This window comes from Cryptomeria japonica, chromosome 7 (genome assembly GCF_030272615.1).
Source record: "Cryptomeria japonica chromosome 7, Sugi_1.0, whole genome shotgun sequence".
Lineage (NCBI taxonomy): Eukaryota > Viridiplantae > Streptophyta > Pinopsida > Cupressales > Cupressaceae > Cryptomeria > Cryptomeria japonica.
This window is the reverse complement of record NC_081411.1, coordinates 767,972,321-767,997,860: the sequence shown is the minus strand read 5'-3', so window position 1 is coordinate 767,997,860 and position 25,540 is coordinate 767,972,321. Positions and strand designations below refer to the sequence as shown.

Here is a 25,540-nt window from a genome sequence, read left to right as displayed (position 1 = left end):
TAGCAAGAGAATGTACGATAAGGCAACCAGAGAACATTATGGATGAGTAGTAAGCTTCTCTCCTATCCTCAAATCTCAACTGCAACAACACTAACAAATGTTAGAAGGATACTTCCCGGATATTTCCTTAGTCTATATGGAAAGAAATTGAGGACCCCACGCTTGTGATCAAGCATAATACAAGAATGCAAGTAAAGACTGTGTGGTCAAGGAATGAGTGGGAGAAATCTGACAAAAAAATATAAATGAAATGTTTCACCTGCAAAAAACGCAGTATTCTGTTCTTTGTTTGAATCTGAGTAAGTTAATTATAGAAACGTGTTTATCTCAAATTTGAGAAATATATTGAGAGTGCCCCATAAACTCAATTTGGATTATACAAAGGTTGCATAAGCATGTATTTCTTGTTTAACTTTTTATTGTTTCTTTGATAAGAGTTTTGGCAGTAATGCTGATTGGTTTAGTTGGATGGATGCATTCATTTGTGAAAAGTAATTTTGTTGTATATTTAATTATTGTTTATTTTTCATTTTGTTTGTAGAATTTATATTTTTCAAAAGTGATTTTAAAATATAAATTATATATATTTTCTATGAGCAACTCTATTTAAGAAAACTATTGTCAAAAATATTTTTCCTAACAGCACGCTAATGAATCTTTTTTTTATTTTTTTATTATTCATTTATCAAGAACTTTGCTAATTCTTTTTTCTTTTCATGTATCTCGATAAAGTGAGATTATATCTTTGTTATTTTGTTTGACTTTATTTTTTCCTCTTTTCAATATAAGTACATATTTGAATAATAGTCAAGGTGGATTTTTTTGAGCGTACTGTTCATTACAAAAGAGTCTCACTAACTACAGAGGTTAAAACCACCTCAAGATAAATGGACAACAATCCAATAAAGTGAACTGCCAGAGATAGCATCTACCATACCTGATTACAGTCCCAGTTAAGCTCAATACTAGAGGCCTTTGACCTCTTCCTTAATCCCAATTTGATCACCTATGATCGACCTGATCCTTCGTATATGATATTACAATTCATGACCATGATACACCTTTTATTTCCACACCACCTAGATCTACAATGAGATCTTACATTCATTTATACCAACCCTAAGACCTGAACCAATTAGGTCGGCCACCTAAAAGATATTACAATAAGATCATTACATAATTCCATATTACAATGATATACCATGTCGGCTTAATACCAAAACAATAATAAAAAATCCATAAATCCTCCTGAAACATCCTAGTAACATGTAGAGTACACGTTATCATGATAGTGGTCCATAACCTAGATAGGTACCAGACCTATTATGGGTCCACCACGCCAAAGCAATGTCTTCAAGCAGTTGAAGCATGATCAAAGAACATCTTTAGCATCCTGAAATTCATCTAGAATCCGCACCAACACCACTTATGCATCCTGTCACAATTCCTCAGTGAAAGCTCTGCCGGTAAAGCCTTAAATCAATGCCAGTAAGGGTTTACAAGAGTATATGATAGTATCCAATACCAAGACAATACTAACTGACCAAAACATGCTCTAGAAGCATGTATCACATGTAACCAATCACATTCCATAGATCCAAACATGTCGGAAGTGTCCAACAGATAATCTCTTCTGCCGGTAACACTAGATCTTCTACCGGTAACCAAAACTTGTCTATCGGTAACCATCCATAATAGCTAGTGTTGACATCAATGACAAAACATCAATGCAACACATAATCAATTAATCCATAATGCCAACAAACCCATCTCCATTTTGATCAAACACATTAAATGCCTCACTAATTACCTTCTCCTCAACCTTCACATTATCCATTTCCTCCTCCTTATCCGCAAATACAATTCTATAAAACTCACCAAACTCAATTAAAGTGAGAAAGTCAACACCACATGTAGACATTGATCTCATAGCTAATTCCACCTCCTCCTTTGGCATTTCCAAACTTAATCTCTCCAAAAACCTCACAATCTCATCTGAACTAACTCTTCCATCGCCATCCACATCCAAAGCTTTAGACATACTTGCAAGACACTCAGCCTCTTCATCTGAATCAGAATCTCTTGACCCAAAACATGGACTATTACTATTACTACCTTCTTCTCTCATTATCTGTTTATTCCTTGCAATGGGATGTTGATGCTTTTTATCATAAGGATTGCTATGATACTCCCTATCTTCATCAGCATGCTCATTATCACATAGACTCTCACTAAAAGTTGCTTCAGTGTTAATGCTTTTCTTTGGAATCAAGAGACAACTGTAATACCAATTATTCTCAATGATAGACTCATCAACATCCAAGATTGAAGACATTTTTGATAAATTCCTAAATTGCTTCTCCTATTTTGCAAATAGAAGAAATATCCTTCTCCACTACCATGAACTACTTTAAGCCTTGCTATTCCTTGATCAGACCCTCTACTATTAAATAACATTTGAATAGAAAAAAATCTACTGAGAAAGAATAGGAGCCGGGGGTTGTCAGTGGATGAGGAGGGTGCGAGGAAGTTGCTTGAGGTGTATCAGTTTCAGTTTTATATGTCATGATGTCACTCATTTGTACATATGAATTAAGAGTATATGTTTTACTTGTTTAGTCTATCATAGTTTTATCTAATTAGGTGAGAGGATTCATAGTTGAGCACCTTAATTTCGGGATTCTCAAAATTCTATGTGGAAATTTCAAATCACTCTCAATTTTTTACAGATGTGGCTAAACTGGCTCCAAATTGGGGTTATAAAACTCATGTTATTGACCTTTTAAAAAATTTCGAAAAAACAAAGCCTTCTGCTGATCGCGATCAATGATCTGTAATTTTTGACAAATTTCATATTATTGACTTTTCGTGCCATTTTGGAACCACTTTAGCCACAGCGATTTTTTACAGCAGCTTATTTGGTAAGTCCTCTACTTATAACTAAAGTTTCAGCGCCACATCATCAGATACGTTGCCACATCAACATGCTTGTTGTCAAGGTGTCCAAAACAACCAAAAAAAAAGGTGAGACTAATAATTGTGCATAAGGGGCCTTCTTTTTTGTGCACATATCACATCACATGATTGGTTGCTTTTTACAAGTAAGGGTACATTTCATTCAATTATGGGGTATTAAAGTCCCAACTATTGATACAATGTGATAAAAAACTAACATTAAATCAATAAATATAGATATTAAATCAACAACTATTAAAACGCTCTCAGCTACTAATCTTCTCTCCTACATGACAACAAAAACTTCAACATCTCCTACAAACCATACTTGAAGAAAGGATAAAATCTCATTTTTTATTATGCTCAACTTTCTGATTACGTGCCAGTGCAAAGTTGCAAACAGAGATTGCAGACAACCCACATCAGAAGGGCCGAAACTATTTTGGCTCCAAAACAGACCTTTCATACAACGTGATAGTGACGTGTTAGTCAATCGCAGTCATTTATTGCAAAATCGACGGTGTAAAACGCGCGACTAACACGCATGTTAGTCAATCCGTACTGCCATTTTAGAACCAGAATAGACGCGTCCCATCAGAAGGGCGTGCATTCAATGCCCCAAACAGAAACAAACAACTTTGGCAGCTTTATAAGTAATTGACAAAGGAAGCTTCGTAGTATTGACGAAATTGTAACTCACATTGCAGGAAACTCCAGGAGAGTACATTACTAAAAACTCTGCACGGACGTAGTGAAACAGATATTGTCCATTGACAATGACTTCGCATTGATGATGAGTTTCATTAGATTTTTATTTGGTTTGATAGAATGGATATGCTTTTGATTTTTTTTCTTACGCTAAGAAATATCAGTATAGATTCATGCTTGAAGTATCAACTTAAATTTACATTCTTTTATCAAATAAACATTTATTCACAAACACTGTAAAATAGAACATATATGGTAATAAAAGGAACTCATACAAACAAACTAGCCACTCTTACCTGCATAGTTTATTCTGTACTTTACTCAAAACATTTTAGTACATGCAAGTACAAACAAGAGCTTTCAAGTTTTATGGAGAAGATTACAAAGCCCACACCCGTGAATTTTGTAGTTTTCTAGTCGGTGTGGACAGTTTCACATGATCTAAACTGTAGAGCTGTCCACATCATTTGATTTCCAAATCCAGTGATCTATCAGTGCCGAGCCTCACCATTACTCCACATCACTTAGTCGGCAGATTTTTTCTCACTGACTTTCTTCCTCTGGCCCTTGACTATCTTTTCATTTTGTCCACGAGGCTCCTTGTCACGTACCATGTGGTGCACTTCTAGGTGTTTGAGAAAAAACGTTACCTATTGTTATCTCAGTAGCAGTTGAGCCCCACAAACGACTTGTTATAGAGTAGTCTGATTTGAGCAGGATCATTGTACACGAAATTCCACCTCCCATGTACTTTTCAAAAATTAGTTTTCATTTACTTTAGAACTCCTCCTTTCTTACATTTGAGAGAAAGTTTGCGCATCAGGGAGTAACACAACAGGATATGGAGATGTTTGCAGTTCTCTTAAGGGAAAGCTTTTTTGTTTTTAAATTCATAAGATTATGGAATGTGTAGTGAAAAGTTGCATAATATATTTAGAGAAAAATGAGATCAAGCTATTATCAATAGAGGTTCTCTAATTTTTAGAATTGATTGTATACAATTTGTTGATTGTATACAATTTGATTTGAATTCATTTTGAGATGAGGTCTATTTCATAAATAGTATTTTTATATTATTTAAATGTTTTTAATTCAGAAAAATGTCAATGATAATTCAATTTATGGATAACTATGACTTACCAATAATTTATGATAAATTATTCTGAGTAAAATAAATAAATTTATTCAAATAAGAGAGATAATTCTTAGACCTACAATACCTATCTTTATCAATATATATTCCCCTCCAAATCAAACACCTCAAACCACTTTAACTCCTATTCCTAAATACTCTCAATTTAAGTCTGGAAATGCAAAATAGTTAAAGGAAATAAAGAGACTTCTTAAAATTGTGACAAATGAATTGAATCTCCTCAAAAAGAAAGAAGTTGTGCCCCTTCCTAGGCCCTATTATTAGAACAATCAAGGCTTTATACCTAACCCGGTATCAAAACCAGCAAAGCCATTATCAAGGATACCAAGTTCTTAACTCTCAACTAGTTCCAAATCAACAAGCTTTGTAGAAGATCCAAGCACCTAATACTACAAGAGATCTAGTACTAGATCAAAATAATTTTATTGAATATTAGAATATGTGTTGGTATCCACTTGTTTATTATCATGATCCAAGTTGTTGCCCTTGATACAACTCTTAACAAACTATATGGGAAGAAAGGGAATAGGTAACCTTGAGGGCACAAATTCAAGGGATTTCCTTTGAGTTGTCCATTTCAGAAAATCAATTAATGCTTATGCCTAAGAAAGCTCCTGTCAAATGAAATAAACATAAAGTTTTTATTGGCAATGAAGTATTGACTTGATTATGACAATTGATGGTTCAATTTGATTATATGACTGAAGTAGAGAAGAGAAAGTTGAAAGAAAAACCTAAGGTTGTTAAGCCAAGTGCAAGCGGACAAGCAACACCACTAATTTGAAAGTGAAATGCTTCTAACATTTTTAAATAGGTTAAAGTGAAGTGTCTAATGTCAACCAACCAATGGTAAACTGCCTACTGGTTGAATGATCAAGAAACCAATAGGTTCCTCGTGCACAAAAAATTGAGGAAATGCACACTTTAGTGTAGTAGAGAAAATGAAAAATGTGATGAATAGAATGACTCTATGGGAGATCATAACAATATTGGAAAACATGAATTTGCAAAAATGATCTCTCAAGAAAGTGATAAATCAAAAGAACAACTTGTCACTCTTCATAAGAAAAATTGCAATAAAGGTAACCAACAATTTTGAAAGTAAATGATTATAACCTAGGTAAGCCTAAACCTCCCATTTTTATATTAATATAATTATTGGAAGGAAACTACTATATACTTATATAATTAATTAGCCATTAGAACTTCTAGTGTTCCCAAATGAGTAGTTGATTCTTTAGGTTTGTCATATGTACATGTTCATAGCAGAGTCACTCAAATAGATGGTAACCTTGTGAATAATATAGGAATCATTAGGAAACTATCAACTTAGTTTCTATTTATTCCCTACTATCAAAGTTCTTTATAATGTAATAAAACTTAAAATACCAACTATATTTGATCTATGTTTGTCTTAAGACTTCATAGCCATATTTGGAGGCTACATAGTCCCTGACTCCTTGACTAGTCCAACATGTTCCTTATAATAATATATGGAACAAGAGTCAACATTAAAACCAATTCATTACACTCAACCATATTGAGCATGATGGAAAACTAGAAGTAGATGCAAGTTGTGGTTATGTGATTGAGAAGGAACCCACTCCTAACTTATCAGTAGACGAGAGAATTTCAAATTATCCCTAATGATTACCCAAATCACTATTCAATTATTATTTTTGAAATGCATTTCTTCAATTTATTTGAAGAAAAAATAATGGGTAATAATATCATTCATTAAAATCCCCTACTTATCCTATAATTTTCAAAGGAAAAGGTTGATAGTTCCATGATACTCAAGCTATATTTGATGGAAAAAATTATGAGATGAGAGTCGTGGCCAAAATATCTTTATTTTCACTACACAATGAAGATACCAACAATCATATTGAATAAGATTCAATTATTCTTTATATTTTATCACTTACAAGAAGCACATTTCCATGACTTTTTGTATGTAGAGAAGAAAGGTATCAAGTTACTATAATTTTATGATGAGACAAATAAGGTCATAAGGTGTGTCAAATGACTCGTTAATGAAAGCATATAATCAACCTCATATTGGATTTTTTTGGAATCCTTTTATGTTTTAAATCTTCAAGATTCCTCAAAAATAAACTATAGAAGTAAATATGATGGCCTTAAATTGTTCTCAATTTGATCTATTAGAGGACTTGTTCATGATTAGAGATAATGTCAAATTCATCATAAGACCAACTATGCCAAATATTGTGTCATTAGATACTATTTTGGAATGATTAAAAAAAACTCTTAATTTTTCTAGCAAGATGACGAATTCATAAAACTAGCCCAAAAAACTCTAGACACTAGTGCATCTCATCATCTATTATAGCTCCACAAACAGTTAACAACTCTTGAATTTTTATATGTCTATCCTCTTCAACTGCAGATAATCTTCTAGTATCTAGTTTATTATACAAATCTTGTGGTATTTATCTTTCTATCTCTATTAATGCCTTCTTATATATATCTAAGTACAACAAAACTTATTCCTCAATTTTCATTTGTTCCTTATCATCCACATGTATATAGTAATGCTGGATATTACTCAAAATCCCATCTTTAGTTATCTGATCAATTAATTCAGCAACTGAGAGAGGAGGAATGACTTCAACACTCTTACCGGATTTGAGATCTATATCTACATCTAATTTCTTCTTCTTTTCGGGAGTAGAAGTAGACTCCCTAACCGGTTTCCTCTTCTCTGTGGGCTTCCTCTCCTTCAAAATTTTCTTTTGGGGTGTCAGAGGGGTGACCTTTACCTTCTTCTTCTTCCTTTCCTTAGGCTTCTTCCTTTGTATTATGATGTAAGTCTTAGGAATCTTTAGGGGCTCATCATCAGTATTAGAACCGGGTGCAGGAGGGGCAATAAAAGTTTCCTGTTTCTTCCTCTTAACTACGCCCTTGCCGGTTGCTGCTACCGGTGAGGCCTGAACTATTACTGGAGAAGATCCTTGTGCTAGTCCAATGATCTGCTTGATTTCAGAAGACATCTTCTGCATAACTTCCCCAACCTTATTTATCTTTCCTTCCCTTTTCTTCTTGTTGAATCCTATATGAACTTTGGATGAACCTTCTGCTTTGTTGTCCCAATTTTTTTCTCCTTTCCATCTACTGGGGCATCAATGAGAGTCTTGGCATATAAGTCCAAGATCCCTACATAAACCTCATAGCCCATTTCGGTGATCTAGATCTTTCGTGGCTGCACTGCTTCCATCAATATTTCATCCTTCTTCACCATAAAGTAGATTTTAGTTGAGTACTTGTCAACTATGTGGTTTGGAACTCTTTCTCTCTGCCTCATTGTTTTCTGAAATGACTTGAAATAACCCCATAGAATGGAGTCTCTCTCCTTATCCTAACCCAAACCTCTTATAGCATCTTTTATTTATTTTCCAACCAACATATCAAATGCCCATTGTGTTTTACCGGATCTCGGTAAATCATTCAAAAAGAAAAGCATGAGGCAAACAACAAGGTTGCCATATCGGGAAACAACTTTCTTTTCACCCTTTATCTTCCCTAGGTTTACAATTAGCTCATCACACATCCATTGACAAAGATCATACTTTTAATTTTCTTTAACCATCTTATGAGCACAGTAAATGCATGAACTGGAAACAGATTTCAACCAGTTTGATTGGGTTACCTTGTAACCGATGATCATGCTTGCAAATTGAACTACTTTGTTTCTGATAGTGCTTATCCTCATTGATCGGTTGTCAAAAGATGCACTAGTAAACATTTCCACCTCATTGTTAGGTATTTTATTCTTTTTGGGAACCTGACAAATTTTTGGCAAACTGGTGATTGCACCAATAACCTCCTTGGTGATCTTGTAAGGTCGGTCAAGCCGTATGAATTCCTTGTGGATTCGACTCAGCACATGCTGGATCATGTCATCTTCAAATTCTGGCATCTCCAAAATGTTTGTGAATCCCTAATCCTTCAGAATTTGAAATTTCGGTTTCATTGATCCATTCATGTCCAATAGAATTGTCATGTACATTGTCTTGATCTCAGCAAAACCTAAATCTACCAGAGTGCAATGGATATATGCACAAACATCCTCAACATACAAAACTTCATCTGGAACCCTAGAGAATGTGCAACTAAAACATTGACCTTCACAATCTGAGGGCATTGCTTGAAAATGGGGCATGGACGGTCCTTGATGTCAACAACAAAAGGGGTAGCCACACCTACCAGAGCGGGGGATGATCCAGAAGCCATTGTAAACAAAAGATCATTTGGAAACCGATAAACATAAACTTCACCGATGAAATCTCTTGGAAATCCACTCTGAATGCATAGAAATTCGCTTGAAAATTCTCTTGATTGCCTTGAATCACCTTGAACTCGCTCTTCTTCACTCTGAATGCTATGTGATAAAAAATGAACCAACATTTCCCTTTTATTCTATGAAAACCCTAATTTTTCATTTACATTAATGCATGCTGACATATCATACCGAATTCAAAATATATAATCTCAATACTGGAAATCATTCAGACTAACTTCTCCAAGATTTGAAATAGGCTTTTAGACTACTAATAGGGGAATTGCAAGATTCATCATTAATTTGCCTCCCCCTAAGGCTAATGCCTTAGTTACCGGATGAGTTTCATGTCGGTGCAGGAACATTGTCCTCTTTCGGTTGAGTAACCGGGTTATTTGTCTCTGTCGGTTCATCTTCAAATTTCCTAACCCATTTCTTCTCATGATCCTTCTAGATATCTTCAACCTTTTGTTTTCCTTTCTCATCATTTCCTACCGGATTGTTCTTGCTTCTGCAGAATTTAGCAATATGTCCTATTTTATTGCATGCATAGCAAGTGACATTATTTTTCTAAATTGCTTTGTTGTATCCTTGATCATTCCTTGACCTGCATTGATTAGCCATACATCCAAAATTTCTACAAGTATGAAATTTCACAATCATTCTACAATCTTCTGTGCTATCACCATACTTCTTTCAATTTGAACATTGACTGGGAACTGCATTGTTATCTTGATTTGCTCTATTTTTGCAATGTCTTGCCATATGACCAAATTTATTGCAAACAAAACATCTACCATTAAATTTACGTGCATTGGGTTGCCTTACAGGTGTTTTCTGGTTCCAGTTGACAGGTGGATTTTCTTACTGACTGGTTGTGTCATTTTTGTTTGTAGTACCAGAGCTTTCTCCATGCTCAAATCCAAGACCTCTAGTGTCTCCCTTGTGCCTTTGATCCTTCAATAGCTCATCTAGATTTTCATATCTAGCCTTGAACTTGTCTTTGTATTCATTAGCAGTATCCAGATCTCCTCCTCAGACTATTATCAATCTTTCCAACTCCTACTCATTATTTTGGGATTGCACCAATTCAGTTCTCAACATATCATTCTCACGTACCAACCTAATGCATTCCTCAAATCTATCTTTCAGAGATCTGCCAAGATTTTCTTCATTCTTCTTCTAGTCTTCAATCTCCTTAGACATCCTCATAGTTAGGGCTTGCATTTCATTCTTCATGACACCATTCTCCTGACTCAGCTTTTGACATTGTTCCTTAAGGGCATCCTTCTCTTCACCATCCTGATTTTGTAAAAGTTCTTTCCTTCTAGCTTGAACAGATGATAGGCTCTCCTGTAGGATAAGAATGAATTCCTTTGTAGAGTTCAAATCATCTTGTAACTTCAATTTCTTCATCCTTTTAGCATCATAGTCCTCAAGTGCTACTTCAATTTGTTTCTCCATACTCATCTCCATGGATTTCGGATTTAGGATCTTCCTCAAGTTGTTAAACTTATTCCAAGGAACCAAGCTCTGATACCAATTGTTGGAATCCAAGAACACTGAGAGGGGGGGTGAATCAGTGTTCTACCGGTTAGAGTATTTTTAGCCTTATTAACAAATTCACTAATTAACTGGTATGCATGAAAGAAAGTAACAACAAGTAATAACAGTGCAATTACAAGAGTAAACACCATAACACAAAGATTTATACATGTAAAACCTCAAAGAGGAAAAACCATGGTGGGATTGGTGACCCACAATAACTATCCACTTGCCAAATGAATAAATTTTACAATAGGGGCCTACACATGCAGGAAGGCCAACAACCTAGAGTGCACTACTTATCACAAAAGGAGCCTCAATGACTACAAGCACCAAATATGGAGTTACAACCAAAATTCTGAACTCAGAGAATGCATCTGCTATGCTGGATGAATTCTGGTTAAAGCACTTTCTATACCGGTTTTCACTGTGTCCTCCCTATCGGTAGCTTACTTCACTTCCGAAACCTCTAAACCAATATCCAAGACCGACTACAGAATATTACATTCACATTCTGACGATCAAGATCGCTCGCATAATCTTTCACACCCATATATTCCATTTATGTTCAAAATAACCTAACCGGACTGACTTAAATACCCTTCCCAATCATAAACATAAATTCCTTATGTCGGCTTATAATGATATTACAATTTATTGACATTTTGGCCTAGACAAACATAAATGCATTAAAATTTGTGACCGATGCCTCTGATTGTTGCCGTGTAAACATACCGGATCAATCTCCTATGTCAGCCTCATATACCAGTTCCTAGTTTGTCGGTTTCCCTCACCTGTCGGTTGTCAGTTGCCTTTGAATTCCGATGAGTACTGGTTAAGTGTCCAACCCAAAACGGTGTGTGTTGCAATCAATGACAACACAACTAAATCGAATGAGTGTCAATTGCCAACAAGCTCATCCAGTATGATTATCAGGATCTTGGTGGTATTGAGACGTGCAGGATAGTGTTTGGTGATGAGAGCATTGATAGAGGAGATATCAGATGGGAGGACATGATCATGCATTATGAGACTCTCCCAGTGGCTCTTGCAGGTTTGATTGGTGGATTCATTTGTCCTAATAGGAGATCTCGAGGACTTGTTGTTGGTTGGGGAAGGATCTTACAGAGCATGATGCAACAACAAACTCCTTACGCATGGGGTATTTGTATGCTTGCACATTTATATCATGATCTACATCGAGTTGTTTATGATGACAGAGCTAGTCTCTCACCAGGATGCACACTGCTTCAGGTCTGGTGTTGGGAACACATTACTATTACCTGACCTATTCATGATAGAGTTCGTTGTGATGGCTAGCCATATGTATATTTGTACAGAGGTATTATTACTCAGCCTAAGCTAGGTAAGCTTGAGTATTGGCGATGGGTTTTGGATTCGATGGACACTGTGATTTGGAGACCAAATATTGATTGTGAGCCTTGGATGGAGGATGCTCAGATTTTGCCATTTATTTTATAGAGTAGGTATTTGATCGGCCGGACTCCTTATATCATTAAGCAACATTTGTTTGGTTGCATTTTGAGACAGTTTGGTATCATTCAGCACATTCCTTCTAGTGTCGCCATGTATGCACGACAATACAAGGATAAAATGATTTCAAGAAAGATAAATAGTATGCAACTGTATCTATTTGGAATGCATTACCCAAACAATACAATCGATCAGTTACTCACAAAGTTCCACGAGTGTGATCTTTTTCAAATCCTAATATAATTTCTATCTCGTCAACCTCTAGAGGAGCCACCTGACTTGGCCCCACCCAAACCAAGTTCCATTCTTCACACTTTTCAAGAATGTATTTCTGTTCACAATCTTGTAGTTTCCCTCTTGAATTTTCAATTATAGTGCAAAGTTCTTCACGAAGGACACCACCACATCGTCTAGAGTCTATGCAATTCAATTTTTTCTTTGATCCCATGGAGGCCAATAGTCCTTTGTCTGAGGAAGTTCTTCTGAATAGTCATGGGGGGGAGAGGTAATGCTTGAAATCACCCTTCTATTGGGAGATTGTGTACATAACCTCTTGGTCTTCTAGAAGCCGAAAAGTACTTCGAGTCCACCAACTGTGGTTCCATGCACTATAGAAATTTTTGGATATTGCCTTCCAAATATCCTTCGGTGCAAAAGAATCATTCTGATAATAGAAAAAATGTGGCCCTTGCATGAACACATTGATTTCCTCCAAGAATGGCCCAATAGGTTTCCCAGGAATTCCAAAACTAGTTAGTCCCTCCGGACATAAATTAGAGACGTCACATCACACACTCCAAACATTTTTTATTTGTATTGCATACTCTCTATGTATTTATCACCCTTTAACACTTTCCTCTGCTTTTCTCCAATTGCTCTCTTCTAGGCAGCTAATGAGCTTGTTTCCATGTCACTCAAGATAATGCCCGATTTCTTTCTTTTACAAAATTTACTTGCACACGAGTCCTCATCTTGTATCTTCTACTTCTACATAGATATGAATTATAATTCACACTCAGATGATAATTAAATAAAATAAGCATTTGTAAAGAAAAGATTTAGTCATTGGATGTTACATATTATCTGACGGAAAGATCCTAGATCCAATTCTTGGAGAAAGGAAACATCATTGATAATCTTTTTTTCAAATAACACTGAATCAAATAAATTAAAAATGTTTCATGTAATTTTTAAAAGTAGAACTCATGCAATGCTTTCATGCACCGACAACCAATCTGTCTGACCCACAACATTATCCATAATAGAACAAATCACCATAATAGGCTATTATAAAGTATCTATACAAAAATATGAAAGAACATTAAATTACTATTACAAACCAATAAACAATAAAATAGTGAAAATACAACCATAACCAAAAAAATCATAAATAGCAAGGGATAAATAAAAACTCAATAATTTCAAAATCTTGAATTCACTATACAACATTACAATCCTATAGGTATTCAACCTCTATGCCCATCCTCTGAACATATTTTAAGCTATCCCGATGCCCGATGAGACTAGTAGGATAACTCGCATCGATCAGCAAGAAGATAGGTCATCGACTTATGTTATCTCGATGAGTACAAAAAAATCAATGACAACACAAAATAATATTTAAAACATCTCCCCCTTTGTCATTGATGGAAACACTGATGAAGCCATCAAAATACCACTATATCTCTCCCCCTTTGACATCAAAGATAAGGACGTCTCTTCATCATTGTACAAACTCCATCAATCTCTACAAAATTTCTTCCCCTATCTTCATCATCTCCCCCTTAGTATATGAACAAAACTGAGAACCAAAATTGTGCTCCAAAAATCTTCTACTCATCTACATATGTTTGTACAAAAACAAAAAAATTCTTAGCCACAAAAACTAAGTAGCTTGCATGGTAGGGAGCATGATGCCCTTGAGAACGAAATTGAGTTGATACCAAGAGGTGTTTCAATCTTCTTACGTAGAGGCCAAAATATTGTATCAACTTTAAATATTCAAAAGAATATCCTTTGCCTCCCTACAGTTATTTGAAACCTTCACCACCAAATCAAGCTTCTAAGAGTCTTCAAATAGTCTCACCATGCTGGTGAGTTGCAAGTCTACAACATCTCTTAGATGATCGAACTGTTTCTTAATTTTTTTCTTCCGATTAGCCAATGGATTTAGTTGCATGTACAAGTTTTCTATTTGAAGCCTTCCATTTCCTTCTGCATCATTCTTCATGTCTATAGTATTAGATAGTTGTACAATTTGTGATGCTATAATATCTATGTGACCCTTAATGTCCCTAGTATATTTAGACCATTGCTTTTAAAACCCCTCATTTCTTTCCTCATGTGTGCAAAAAAAAATTAGCTTCATGTCAGTCGGCTCCAAAAATTCAAACATTTGAAGGGGTCTACCTACAATTCAATTGATCTCTTAATTATAAAATCAATTCAATTCCAAGTGAACAAGCAATCAAGCATTCATCAAGCATTGAAGGAGAATTCAAGTTAAAGCACAACATTCATGATCAACATTTTGCATGACATCCTAAAACCTTGTGTGAGGATTCAAGAAAGATTCATCAAGGTATCATGTTCAATTTCAACCATTTTTAGATTGGATCTATCCTTTCCCTCAAAAGGAAAACGTTATACTTCAAGGTTAATTCACAACCCAAGGTTTGACCTAGGAAAGCCCCCATCAACAAACCTATTTTCGTCATTTTGTGTGTAGGAAATTGATTCAAAAGTTACGTGTGAAGAATTTTAGAAAAGTAATTGATGACAAACAAACTCAAAATTTTATGGCATGAAAAGAAGAAGACTAGGCCAGTTCACACCTCCTGGTCCCAAGAATTTTTGACAACCTTTTGATAGTAGATTTTGTGTACCATCCTAATCCAAAAAGCATTCATTTTGTCTACATTCGACAGGTGGAGGATCTGGTCGATCCGCACTTCCTAGTCCCAACAATTCTACCTGAACACTTTGTCACAGGAGAAGAGATATGACTTCTAGGTCTACTAAGGAGATGCTTACTATTAGTCATATGATAAGAGAAAAGAGAAGAAACATGAATACTACTAGCTAACAAGTTGTGTAATGTTGGGTGATTCATGCTACATCATGGATTTCATTGGATAGAAAGTTGTGTTATGCTAGGTGATCCATGATAGAGAAGATTAACAAACAAAACCATTTGTTTGCAAGGCAATCCAAAAAATCTACTATAAAATGGTTGTTATAGTGACACAAAATAGAAACAACAATAATAATCAACACTTGCAAAGGTGTAAACAACAACAATGATCACACTAGCAATCCATGCTATTCCAAGTAACCTTTAATGAATCTCAAAAAAATGATAACCATGCCCTAGGGGGTGCTATGTAACACAACACCTCTAGTTTCAGGATATAACATAAATGAATTAACACAAGAAAAAAGGAGAGATCATATGCCTCCCCTTAAGATGTCAACATACCTCTAGGTTTATATATTAAGGTAGATAGCGATCAAGGATAACCACATTCAATACCAAGAAGATACCCTTAATAAACATACATGCATTCCAAGCTAGGAAGAAAGATCCTTGTACATGCCTCATTGCTATAAGAAAGGAAGAGATAGTTGTAAAAGAGATATTTTTCAACAAGTGTAAAGGGATCATTTTAAAGAGGGAGGAAGAGATCTTTTCCTAAAGATGTCTACCTCCAAAAATAGAGGAGATACTTAATAAAGATATCATCTTTTAAATTAAGAAATTGGCGGGAGATTAAGAATACAAACCTTCCATATTGCTAGGAAATGGTATCCTTGATGAAGGATTGGACACTTTCTATCACGAAGGAGAGATCATTCATAAAATTCTATGCAAGAAAGGATATCAAGTTATAAAAGATAAAAATCAACAAAGATAAAGTGGATCCTTAAAAAAGAGGAACAATTGATAACTATTATTCTTGCTCCACAATGTAGAGACAAGAAGAACTAGGCTATTGCGTTGCCTCCCAAGTATGATTTCACATGCAATCGTACGTAGTACCATGAATGACAATGAGCTCCTAATAGGTAATTTTGTCCTAATTTTGTTTATGGTTTTTTCTTCAATTTTTCAAGGGGAGGGTAATAAAGTTGGCTTTAAGAAACTCATACAAAATTATCTCTTGTTGTGATTAAAAGTTGTTGGAAAAGTAATAGATATATTAGACAATGGGGGAGGGGATGTCAACAAAGGAGGAGGATAGAAACCTAAACCTTCTTCAGAAAAATGTAATGTATATTTCTCATGAACCTCCTCACTTCATTGCACACATCCTAAATCATGTCCATTGCATCCATGTTTATAATTAAATGTGGTATTTAAATCATGTCTAGAGGAGTGTTTTCATTCATATTTTCAAAGTTTAAAGATCCTCAACCATCATCAAGACATGTGTTGGAAGAAGTGGTTGGAATAGATTTGGAAGAAGCTTGAATAATTGACACATACAACTCCCTTGAGACTTCATATTTGGATAGAGGGACCTTATATCAAATTAAGGAAGGCATGAGAGTGATATATGTATTAGTGTAATTATTATACTTTTTGAATATTTATCCTTAGTATAATATTGGAAATAGTGTCTTATACTAATTAGGGAGTCGTAATTAGGATATTATTTTCCCATTTTTAGTTGTTGGTCTCATTATTTAAGACACAAATGATTTTCATCATTTTAAGATATGAAATAAGAAGAATTTGAGGTTGCATCATCATATGCCCATTTTCTGAGGACTTTTGCCAATTGTTTGACATAATGTCAGCAAGCTAAACATTCTAATTTTGAGTCTAATTTGGTGTTAGATCATCATAATTTGATTGTATATGCATTCTTGGCTATCATTCTTTCACTTGAAATCAATTGTAGTTGTACATTTATGAGAAATATGTGATGGTTCACCTCTATACCAAACTGAAAACTTCTGAGACGATAGTCCGCATAACATGCAACAGTAGCGAACAACATAGCACATAGATTTGACAGAGAATATTCCTTCTTTTTTAGTCATCATTGGACAAGGGATATTACACAATCATACTAAATAGATTTCAAACCCCATAATTTGTATAAAGAACAACAAATTTGCTTGCCTAAAGGAATAGTTTCATGAAAATAGACATCAGTTGGGAATACGATATCCAAATTTTTTTAAAAAAAATAGACATTGGAATGTTGATTCTATGATATAAAACATCTTTAAAACATGTACCCTGGCAATTGCAGCTACAACATGTGACAAAATTCCTCTATTATTTATCCTATGATAGATTTTCATACCTTGTTCCAAAACTTCCAATTTCTCTAAGGCAACCTATCAAACAATCGACGTGCCATTTCAAAGCTCCCATTTTTGCACAGGCTAGGGGATGTTGAAAGAGCTTTACACATGTACCCAGGCCAACAGAGAATCAGAAACATCACTATCTATAGGTACAAAATAGATGGGTGACTGATACTAATGAATGAAAGAAAGTGAATGAAGCCTATTGGTCTTTAGCCCCTGGGAGCATGCCCCTATTCCATGAGCCAACATTGCTCCCATTTTGGCACAGGCTAGGGGATGTTGACAGAGCTTTACACCTACCCTATTCCATGAGCCGACGTTGCTCCCATTTTCACAAACCCTATTCCATGAGCCAACATTGCTTGGAGCCGGCATTAATTGGTCAAAATGGTTCATGTACTTCATCCAAAACCTGGAGTATGCTGCTGGGGTGGCAACGTGAGAATTGGAAGAGGCCACAAAAATGATGTTTGAAATGTCTTGGTCTTTTTTTTTTCAAAGTAATGCTCACGGTTGTCAAAATTTCAATGAACATGGGCACGTTTTGTAAAAAAGCACAAATTCCATTGCCAATTCCTTTTCTATCAAAAATAGATATAGAATTATCGTTGGAATTCTGACGAATGCGGGCAATTTTTCAAAAAAAAATCAAATTTGTTCACAATATACCTTCTCTGTCAAAATTTTAGGCCAAATGTATTAGTGGTAGAGAAGGTATCTCTACTTCTACTGGTAATATGGCTTCTGATCCATAGACTAAGCAATATGGAGTTTCCCCCATTGGTGTGCGAATGCTGGTTTGGTATGCCCATAGAGAACGATTTAGCTGAATATGCTAGTCTTTTCTAGCTTCATTGATTGTTTTCTTCGGGGTCTTTTGAATTGTCTTATTTGATGCCTCAGCTTGACCATTTTCCTTTGGATAATATGGTGTAGAAAATATATGTTGGATATGAAATCGCTCACATAGTTCCTTCACATCTTGATTCTTAAATGGTCTCCCATTATCAGTGATGATGGTCATAGGGACTCCATAGCGACAAATTATGTAATTCATGATCAATGATGGTATTTGCTTTCCTGTCACCTTTGTCAAAGGTATTGATTCAATTCATTTATTGAAATAATTAGTAGCAGTCAAAATGAACTTATGTCCATTAGAGGATGAAGGATTTATCTTACCTACTAAGTCAAGACCCCATTGAGAGAATGGCCACAAACTTGCCATAGGATGTAGTTCTTGTGCTGGTGCGTGAATGAGATTTTCATGAATCTGACATTGTTTGCATTTCTTAGCATATGTAAATGAATCTCTCTCCATGGTAGGCCAATAGTAACCCACTCAAATAAGTTTCTTAGCCAATGTTAAACCACTTGAGTGCCTGCAATAAATAAATGCGTGGACTTCGTTAAGAACTTTCTTAGATTCTTCTCATTTGAGACATCTTAGTAGAGTACTATCTAGACCTCATCTATATAAGATATCAACAATGATAGTATAGCAGGATGACTAACAAATAAAATTTCTTCTTTGATTGCATGATAGGTCAGTGGGAAGGATATTCTCTTTTAGGTATCGATAAGTTTGGCTATATAAAGATTGATCGATTCCAGATATATGGCAAATCATGTGGGTATTTTGGGATTCAACCGTAGGATTCAAGATATCTTTCACTACGAATTCATAATGTTGTTGATTTTCTTGATTCTGCAGAAGATATTCTATTGTAGCCATTGCATCAGCTGCTTTGTTCTCATTTCTTGAAATTTGAGAGAATGATATTTCTTCAAAGTGCTTCTTAAATTCTTCAACTGTCTGTTTATAGAGAATCAACTTGTCATCCTTAGTTTGATAATAATCATTTGTCTGGTTGATTACAAGTTGTGAATCACCATAAACATGCAATTATTTAATGTTCCATTCAATAGCCATTTTGAGCCAAATAACCAATGCCTCATATTGTGCAATGTTATTTGTGCATGAGAACTGCAATCTATATGATTTTGGAATAGTATGTCCTTGAGGTGATGAACAAAATTCTAGCACTTGATCCATATTGTGTATAGGAGCCATCAAAGTGCAACTCCCAAAAATTTGTGCTTACCATTAGAATGTCTGCATCAAGAAATTCAATGTGCAATGGTGTGTCATCTTCTAGGGGTACTTTAGCCAATTGATCAACATATTCTATATCAAAATCACTTAGTATCAAAACCCATTTAGCCAATCTACCTGTCAAAGTTGGCTTTCTTAACAAATACTTTAGTGAATCTATTTTTTCTATCAATTTTACAGAATGAGTCAGCATATATTGTCGCAATTTATGAGTTGCAAAAACAACTGCTAGACATGTCTTCTCAACTGATGTATAGTTCAATTCATAGCCTACAAGTATTTTGCTGATGTGATACACTGCCCTTTCTTTCCCTTCTTCATCATGTTGTGCTAAGAGAGCTCCTAGTGATACATTTGTTTCTGAAACGTAAAGCAATAATGGTTTCTCTTTGATTGGTGATACCAGTACTGGAGGATTTTGATAGATATTCCTTGATTTGCAAAAAAATTTCTTCAGACTTATGATCCCATTTGAATGGAATGTTCTTCTGTAATAGATGAGTGAAGGGATGACATCTATCTGCTAATTGAGCAACAAATTTTCTGATTGATTGCAATCTCCTTTGTAGAGAATGCAATGGACTTATATTCTTAGGTGGCTCCATCTCCATGATAGCTTTGAATTTTTCAAGATCTACTTCAATTCCCCGAGCTGATATAATGTACCCAAGAAGTTTTCCAAAGGTTACTCCAAATGCACATTTCTTTGGATTTAATTTTAGTTGATATTGTTCAAGCCTGTCAAAGGTCTTGCCCAAAATATTCAAGTGTTTCTTCCTTGTATGATATTTTGCAAGTATGTCATCTACATAATCTTCCATTATTGTATACATCATATCATGGAAAATTGTTGTCATGGCTCTCTGATAAGTTTCTCCTGCATTTTTAAGTTTGAATGGCATGACATTCTAGTAGTAAGTACCCCATGCACAAGTGAATGCGGTATTTTTTTGATCTTTAGGGGTGATTTTTATTTGATTGTACCCCAAGAATCCATCCATTAATGAAAAGATCTCATGTCTCACTGACAAGTCTACAATTATATCAATGTTGGGCAATGGGAAATCATATTTTGGACATGCTTTGTTCAAGTCTTTGCAATCAGTGCAGACTCTTATGCTTTTATTTGGCTTTGACACTAGCACAATGCTTGAGACCAATTTTGGATAGGCAATAGACCTTATGAAACCCACATCCAATAGCTTCTTTAGCTTTGTTTTGACAAGGAGAGCGTTGTGTGGATGCATCTTCCTTAGATTTTTCTTAACTGGTTTGCTTTTGGATCCACATTGAGATGGTATATAATAAGATCTGGATCAAGTCCTAGCATGTCTGCATAGGACCAAGCAAAATTTTTTTGTTTTTGTTTGAAGAATTATATGTAGTCTTTCTTTTCTTCATTTGATATTGATGCAGCAGGATGAAGGACCTTGGGATCATTTGTTGTGTCGATGTTTATTGCTTCTATTGGCTCTATCAATATAGCAGATCTCTCTTGAAAATATGCAGGGAGGATGTCAAACTTTCCATCTTCTTGTGCCTCAAGGAGTTTTTCACTGTCAGATACGTCCTTTATTTTTCCTCTTGATTGATCTAGTGTTGCCATGAAATGGTTTTCAACACTAGGTCTTTTTCCTGGTTTTATTTCATTTTTTGCGACTGAAAAGTTTGGCACTCTCCTGATTGCAAGAAGCATTACTCGATTCACTGGTGTAAGATATATTAGGTGTTATTGGTTCAACAACTTTAGGTATATGACCAGGTCATGGTCATTGATAAAAACATCTGATTCAGGGTTTTCTAGGTTCTAGATGAAGCAGGGGTAGGTCATAGTCATCATCGTCATCGTCATTGGGTATTTCAAGATTCATGACGTAATAGTCATAGTTTGGTGTAGAGTAGGTAATGTCATAGATAGAACTCTCTTGAGGATAATCTCTCCCAAGTTCTCTCCAATTAGCTCTAATAGAATCAGGATTGGTATTTTGTGATTCACTCTCAAGTGACTCATCACCTGACGTTTGTTCCTCAAACAAATAAATTATATCAACACATACATCTTTGATACTACAAGTTCCTTCTTGGTTAATTTCAATAGACTCATTTGTGGCTTAAAGTTCGCATACTTGTGCACATGACATAGAAGATTTTCTTTTCTTTTCTAACTTTTTTCTTCTCTCAAACTCAGCTTCTTCTGGACTATAGTCATTCTTGCTTGACTTTCTATTAGTTCTTCTACTGTATTTTATGATTACCCCAAAGACTTTATTAAACTTAATGCAAAAATGTTCAAGCCATCTCCACCATCTATGAGTACACATTTGACATAGGTTGTATGAATGGTGACTTCAATATGCAGGGAAGCATTGTGAGGATGTTGCAAGGATGCATCATCATTTTTAGAAAAGGACAAGCAATGTGGGGTTATGAGATGTCCCACCATGTTTTGGAATTGATCCACATCCAAGTCTTTTGAAACCATTGTTTCCACTAGAGCATTTTCCAATATTTCCTTATGCATAGGTGAAACTTTTAAAAGCTCCAAAATTGAAATTTGAGCGGGTATCTTTTGTAATTGTTCCAATAAGTTGTATTATCTTGAAGTGGATGTTGATTCATTTGTTATACCCAAAAACGTAACCTTTGCTTTACATCTTGTAATGTCATTGATTGGTTCTGAAGGTATTTTGTCTTTGACAATGATGACATTTGCCACATCATCATATGTGTAAGTGTAATTTACTTTATCTTTTCCTTTGTCATATTTTGGTTTGAATTGTTCACCTTTTGCATAGTTTGGGAGTGGAGTTTTGAATGCTAGATGTGATTTATTCATTTTATGACCATCCATTATGATAGTTCCATTATCGATTAAATCTTGAATAAGGTGTTTCAATATTTGACAATTATTGGTTTGGTGTCCTTTATTTCGATGATAATTGCAAAAATGATTGTCATTCCACCAATTAGGTTTGACTTAAGGCTCATAATTTCTTACTTTTGGTAAAATAATTAATTTATTTGCAAGAAGAGTCTTGAAAGCTGATTCCATTGGTTCCCCAATGTTTGTGAATTTCTTGCGAGGATTGGAGAAGAAAGACTTGGATTTACTATTCTCTTGATTGTTGTTTTTTGGTACTTGACTTGATAGATTGAAGATTGGTTGTTGTTTGGTAGCATTTTCATCATTTCCTCCATTGGTAGCATTCCTATTCTTCAACCAAAATTTGGGTTTGTCATTGTTATTGTTACCATTGTTGTTGTTTGAATTGTTGTAGAGTTTTAACTCTCCCTTCTTTACAATCGCATCTTCTATCTTTAAACCATTTTCAATCATCTTAGAAAAAGAAGGAGGACATTATATTTTAAGATGACAACTCATTTCACTGGCAAGGTTGTCAATGAATATGTCCATTTTCTCTTGATGGGTACATCTCTTGGATATCTACTGAACATTCATTTCCATCACTGTAAAAAGATCATGAAAGGTTCACCTTTCATTTTCTTGGCATTGCATAGATCCAACATTGTTATCTCATGCCTTATGTTGTAGGAATATTGTGAGATAAATCTGTTCATAAGTTCTTCAAAAGATTTAATCCCAAACAGTAGTTTTGAGAACCATTCCATTGATTGTCCACTTAAAGTTCTAGGAAATAGATGCATTAAGTAAGTTTCATTGTGTGCAAACTCCATACTCATGGTGCAAAATTCCCTAATGTGATCTTGAGGATCATATTTCCTATCATATTTATCGTATTTAGGGATTTCACAATATTGTGGGAATGGTATCACATTTAAATTCTTGTCAAAATGATATGGACAGATGTCCTCCAATGAAGATTTCTTAGAAGTTGTTCCATTTTGTATAGCCTATATTTATTGTTGCAAAGTTTGCATTTGTTGAGTGAGAGTTAACAAAGGGTTATCAACACGAGTTCTTCTATCACTACTCTCTCTTCTTGTATCATCATGGTCTCTTCTTGTTCTATCTCCTCTTGTTTCCTCATGATTTACTTGATTTACATCTTCGCTATTGAGATCATTAGTGTTTCGATTGTTACTTGTCTCTGCATCTTGTTTGAAAATTTCTATGTTAAAATCTTGTGGCAATTTAGCTCCCGAATTTGCCAACATTAGGATGTACTTTTCCTTTTGTTTTTCCAATAAATTTTTCATTAATTTGTCAAATTTGTAATCTTGTTCGAGGTCTCTAATGGTGTTATTGATTCCCTCTTCATCAACATTTGTGTATCCCAATTGATGAAACATTGGATTTTCCTCTTTTATTTGTTTTTGTTGTCTTCTAAATTGTTCATATTGATCTCTAGTCCAAACTGGCCACACCGAGTAAGTAGATCTCAACTCTCCAAATGGATTGACACCATCCGCTACCAATGTAAGCCTAAGATTATGAGGTTCTTCTTTAAAGTGTGGCCAATTTTCGTCTATGTCCATAAATGTAGAACCATCCACAAGAATTTGAATAAAGTCATCTTGACTTCTATTGCATGCATGGTAATTCATAAATTGCGCCAAGCTTTCACACCTAAATAATCATTGCAAACGTGGAATAATGGGAATATAACGAAAAACCTTGCAAGGCACCTTTTTTGTTAGTTGATTTGTTCGATATCTATTCATATGACATTCAGAGCATTCTGTTGCAAATTCATGTTGTTTATGATATATAATATGATCATTGGGACATGCATCTATTGCTTGATACTCCATTCCAATATATTTCATAATGGAAAATAATTCTCAGTATGAGTGAGGTAGAATATTTGATGGTGGTAACAAAAACTCGCATATCAATCTACAACCAAAAATATAATTTGTTAATATAAAGAATCTTAATGGTAGATGTTTCACCCTTTATTAACTCTAATGAAATAACAACAAAAATAGATGAAAAAAGATAAATATATATGACATACCATAACATACATGATATTGTTATGTTGGATAAATTGTTCATAACCTTCAAGTTCACCAACAACAATACAACAAAGAGAAGAGTTGTTTGGGAGCCTTCGTAAAGGGGCTTGTATGCCTTCTCAAGTAGAGGTACATCATGAACAACATCAAAGTCATCTTGATCATCATGATTAGTTGTGCTAGCACTAAATGTGTCATGGATCAATGTATTTGTACCATCATCTTCAATTATGTTTTCTGGCGCATGATCATCTTCTTCCATAGGATCATTATCTTCAGCCTCAATATTCACACCTCCATGTTCCTCCACTTGGAAAACCACATTCTTCAGGTTGTGGCAGTCCATATCATGTGCTCTAGGGTGCTCCACCTATATAAAAATAATCAACATAATTAAACTATGATCATGATCTCATCACCAAGTGATTTCTTATGTATATAAATTGTTAAAATGATATAATGAACAACTTACCAATGGACGATAATCATTGCCCCCTTCAAGGTGACCATGTTGCCTACAATGTTTCTCAACTATTGTGATTAGAAGTCTTGTAGTCTTTAAGTCCTTACAATTTTTGAAGGGACAATAACATTTTCCATCACCTTTTATTTTCAAGCTAGACCACAATCTAGCAATTGTCTCCTTATTTTTTTCTTTTCTAATACTATCTAACATGATCTTTCTTCACAGGCAAAAAAATTGGACTATGGAAACTTCGATCTATAACCTTCACAAACTAAGAAAAATGATGTCACAAGTACGAAAGTCTTCTTAGAACTAGTTATAAAGAACTTGAAATGTTAGTTATAATATGAAATGATGTTTCAGTATAATATACCAAATTGAAATACTTAAACATAGAAAAATTGTAAAACGAACCAAAACCATTGAAAATTCAACATAGTAACATAGTACATGGGTACTCCAAGTACTCGGTGTGGGGACGTCCCGGGGACAGGTAATTCGAGATTTTGTGGAGATCAACATAACACAAATTTCAGGTTA

General features: G+C 34.8%; 1 protein-coding gene across 1 annotated transcript; it reads right to left on the bottom strand.

The window, feature by feature from the left end:
* Positions 1-1,744: 1,744 nt before the first annotated feature.
* Positions 1,745-2,335, bottom strand: LOC131059942 (probable calcium-binding protein CML22). The gene has a single exon (XM_057993015.1). It carries the CDS (start codon positions 2,333-2,335, stop codon positions 1,745-1,747), a length of 591 nt encoding a protein of 196 aa, XP_057848998.1.
* Between the last annotated feature and the right edge of the window lie 23,205 nt (positions 2,336-25,540).

Coding starts and splice junctions, on each gene's coding strand:
- LOC131059942 (XM_057993015.1), bottom strand. CDS start 2,335: ATGTCTTCAATCTTGGATGTTGATGAGTCTATCATTGAGAATAATTGG.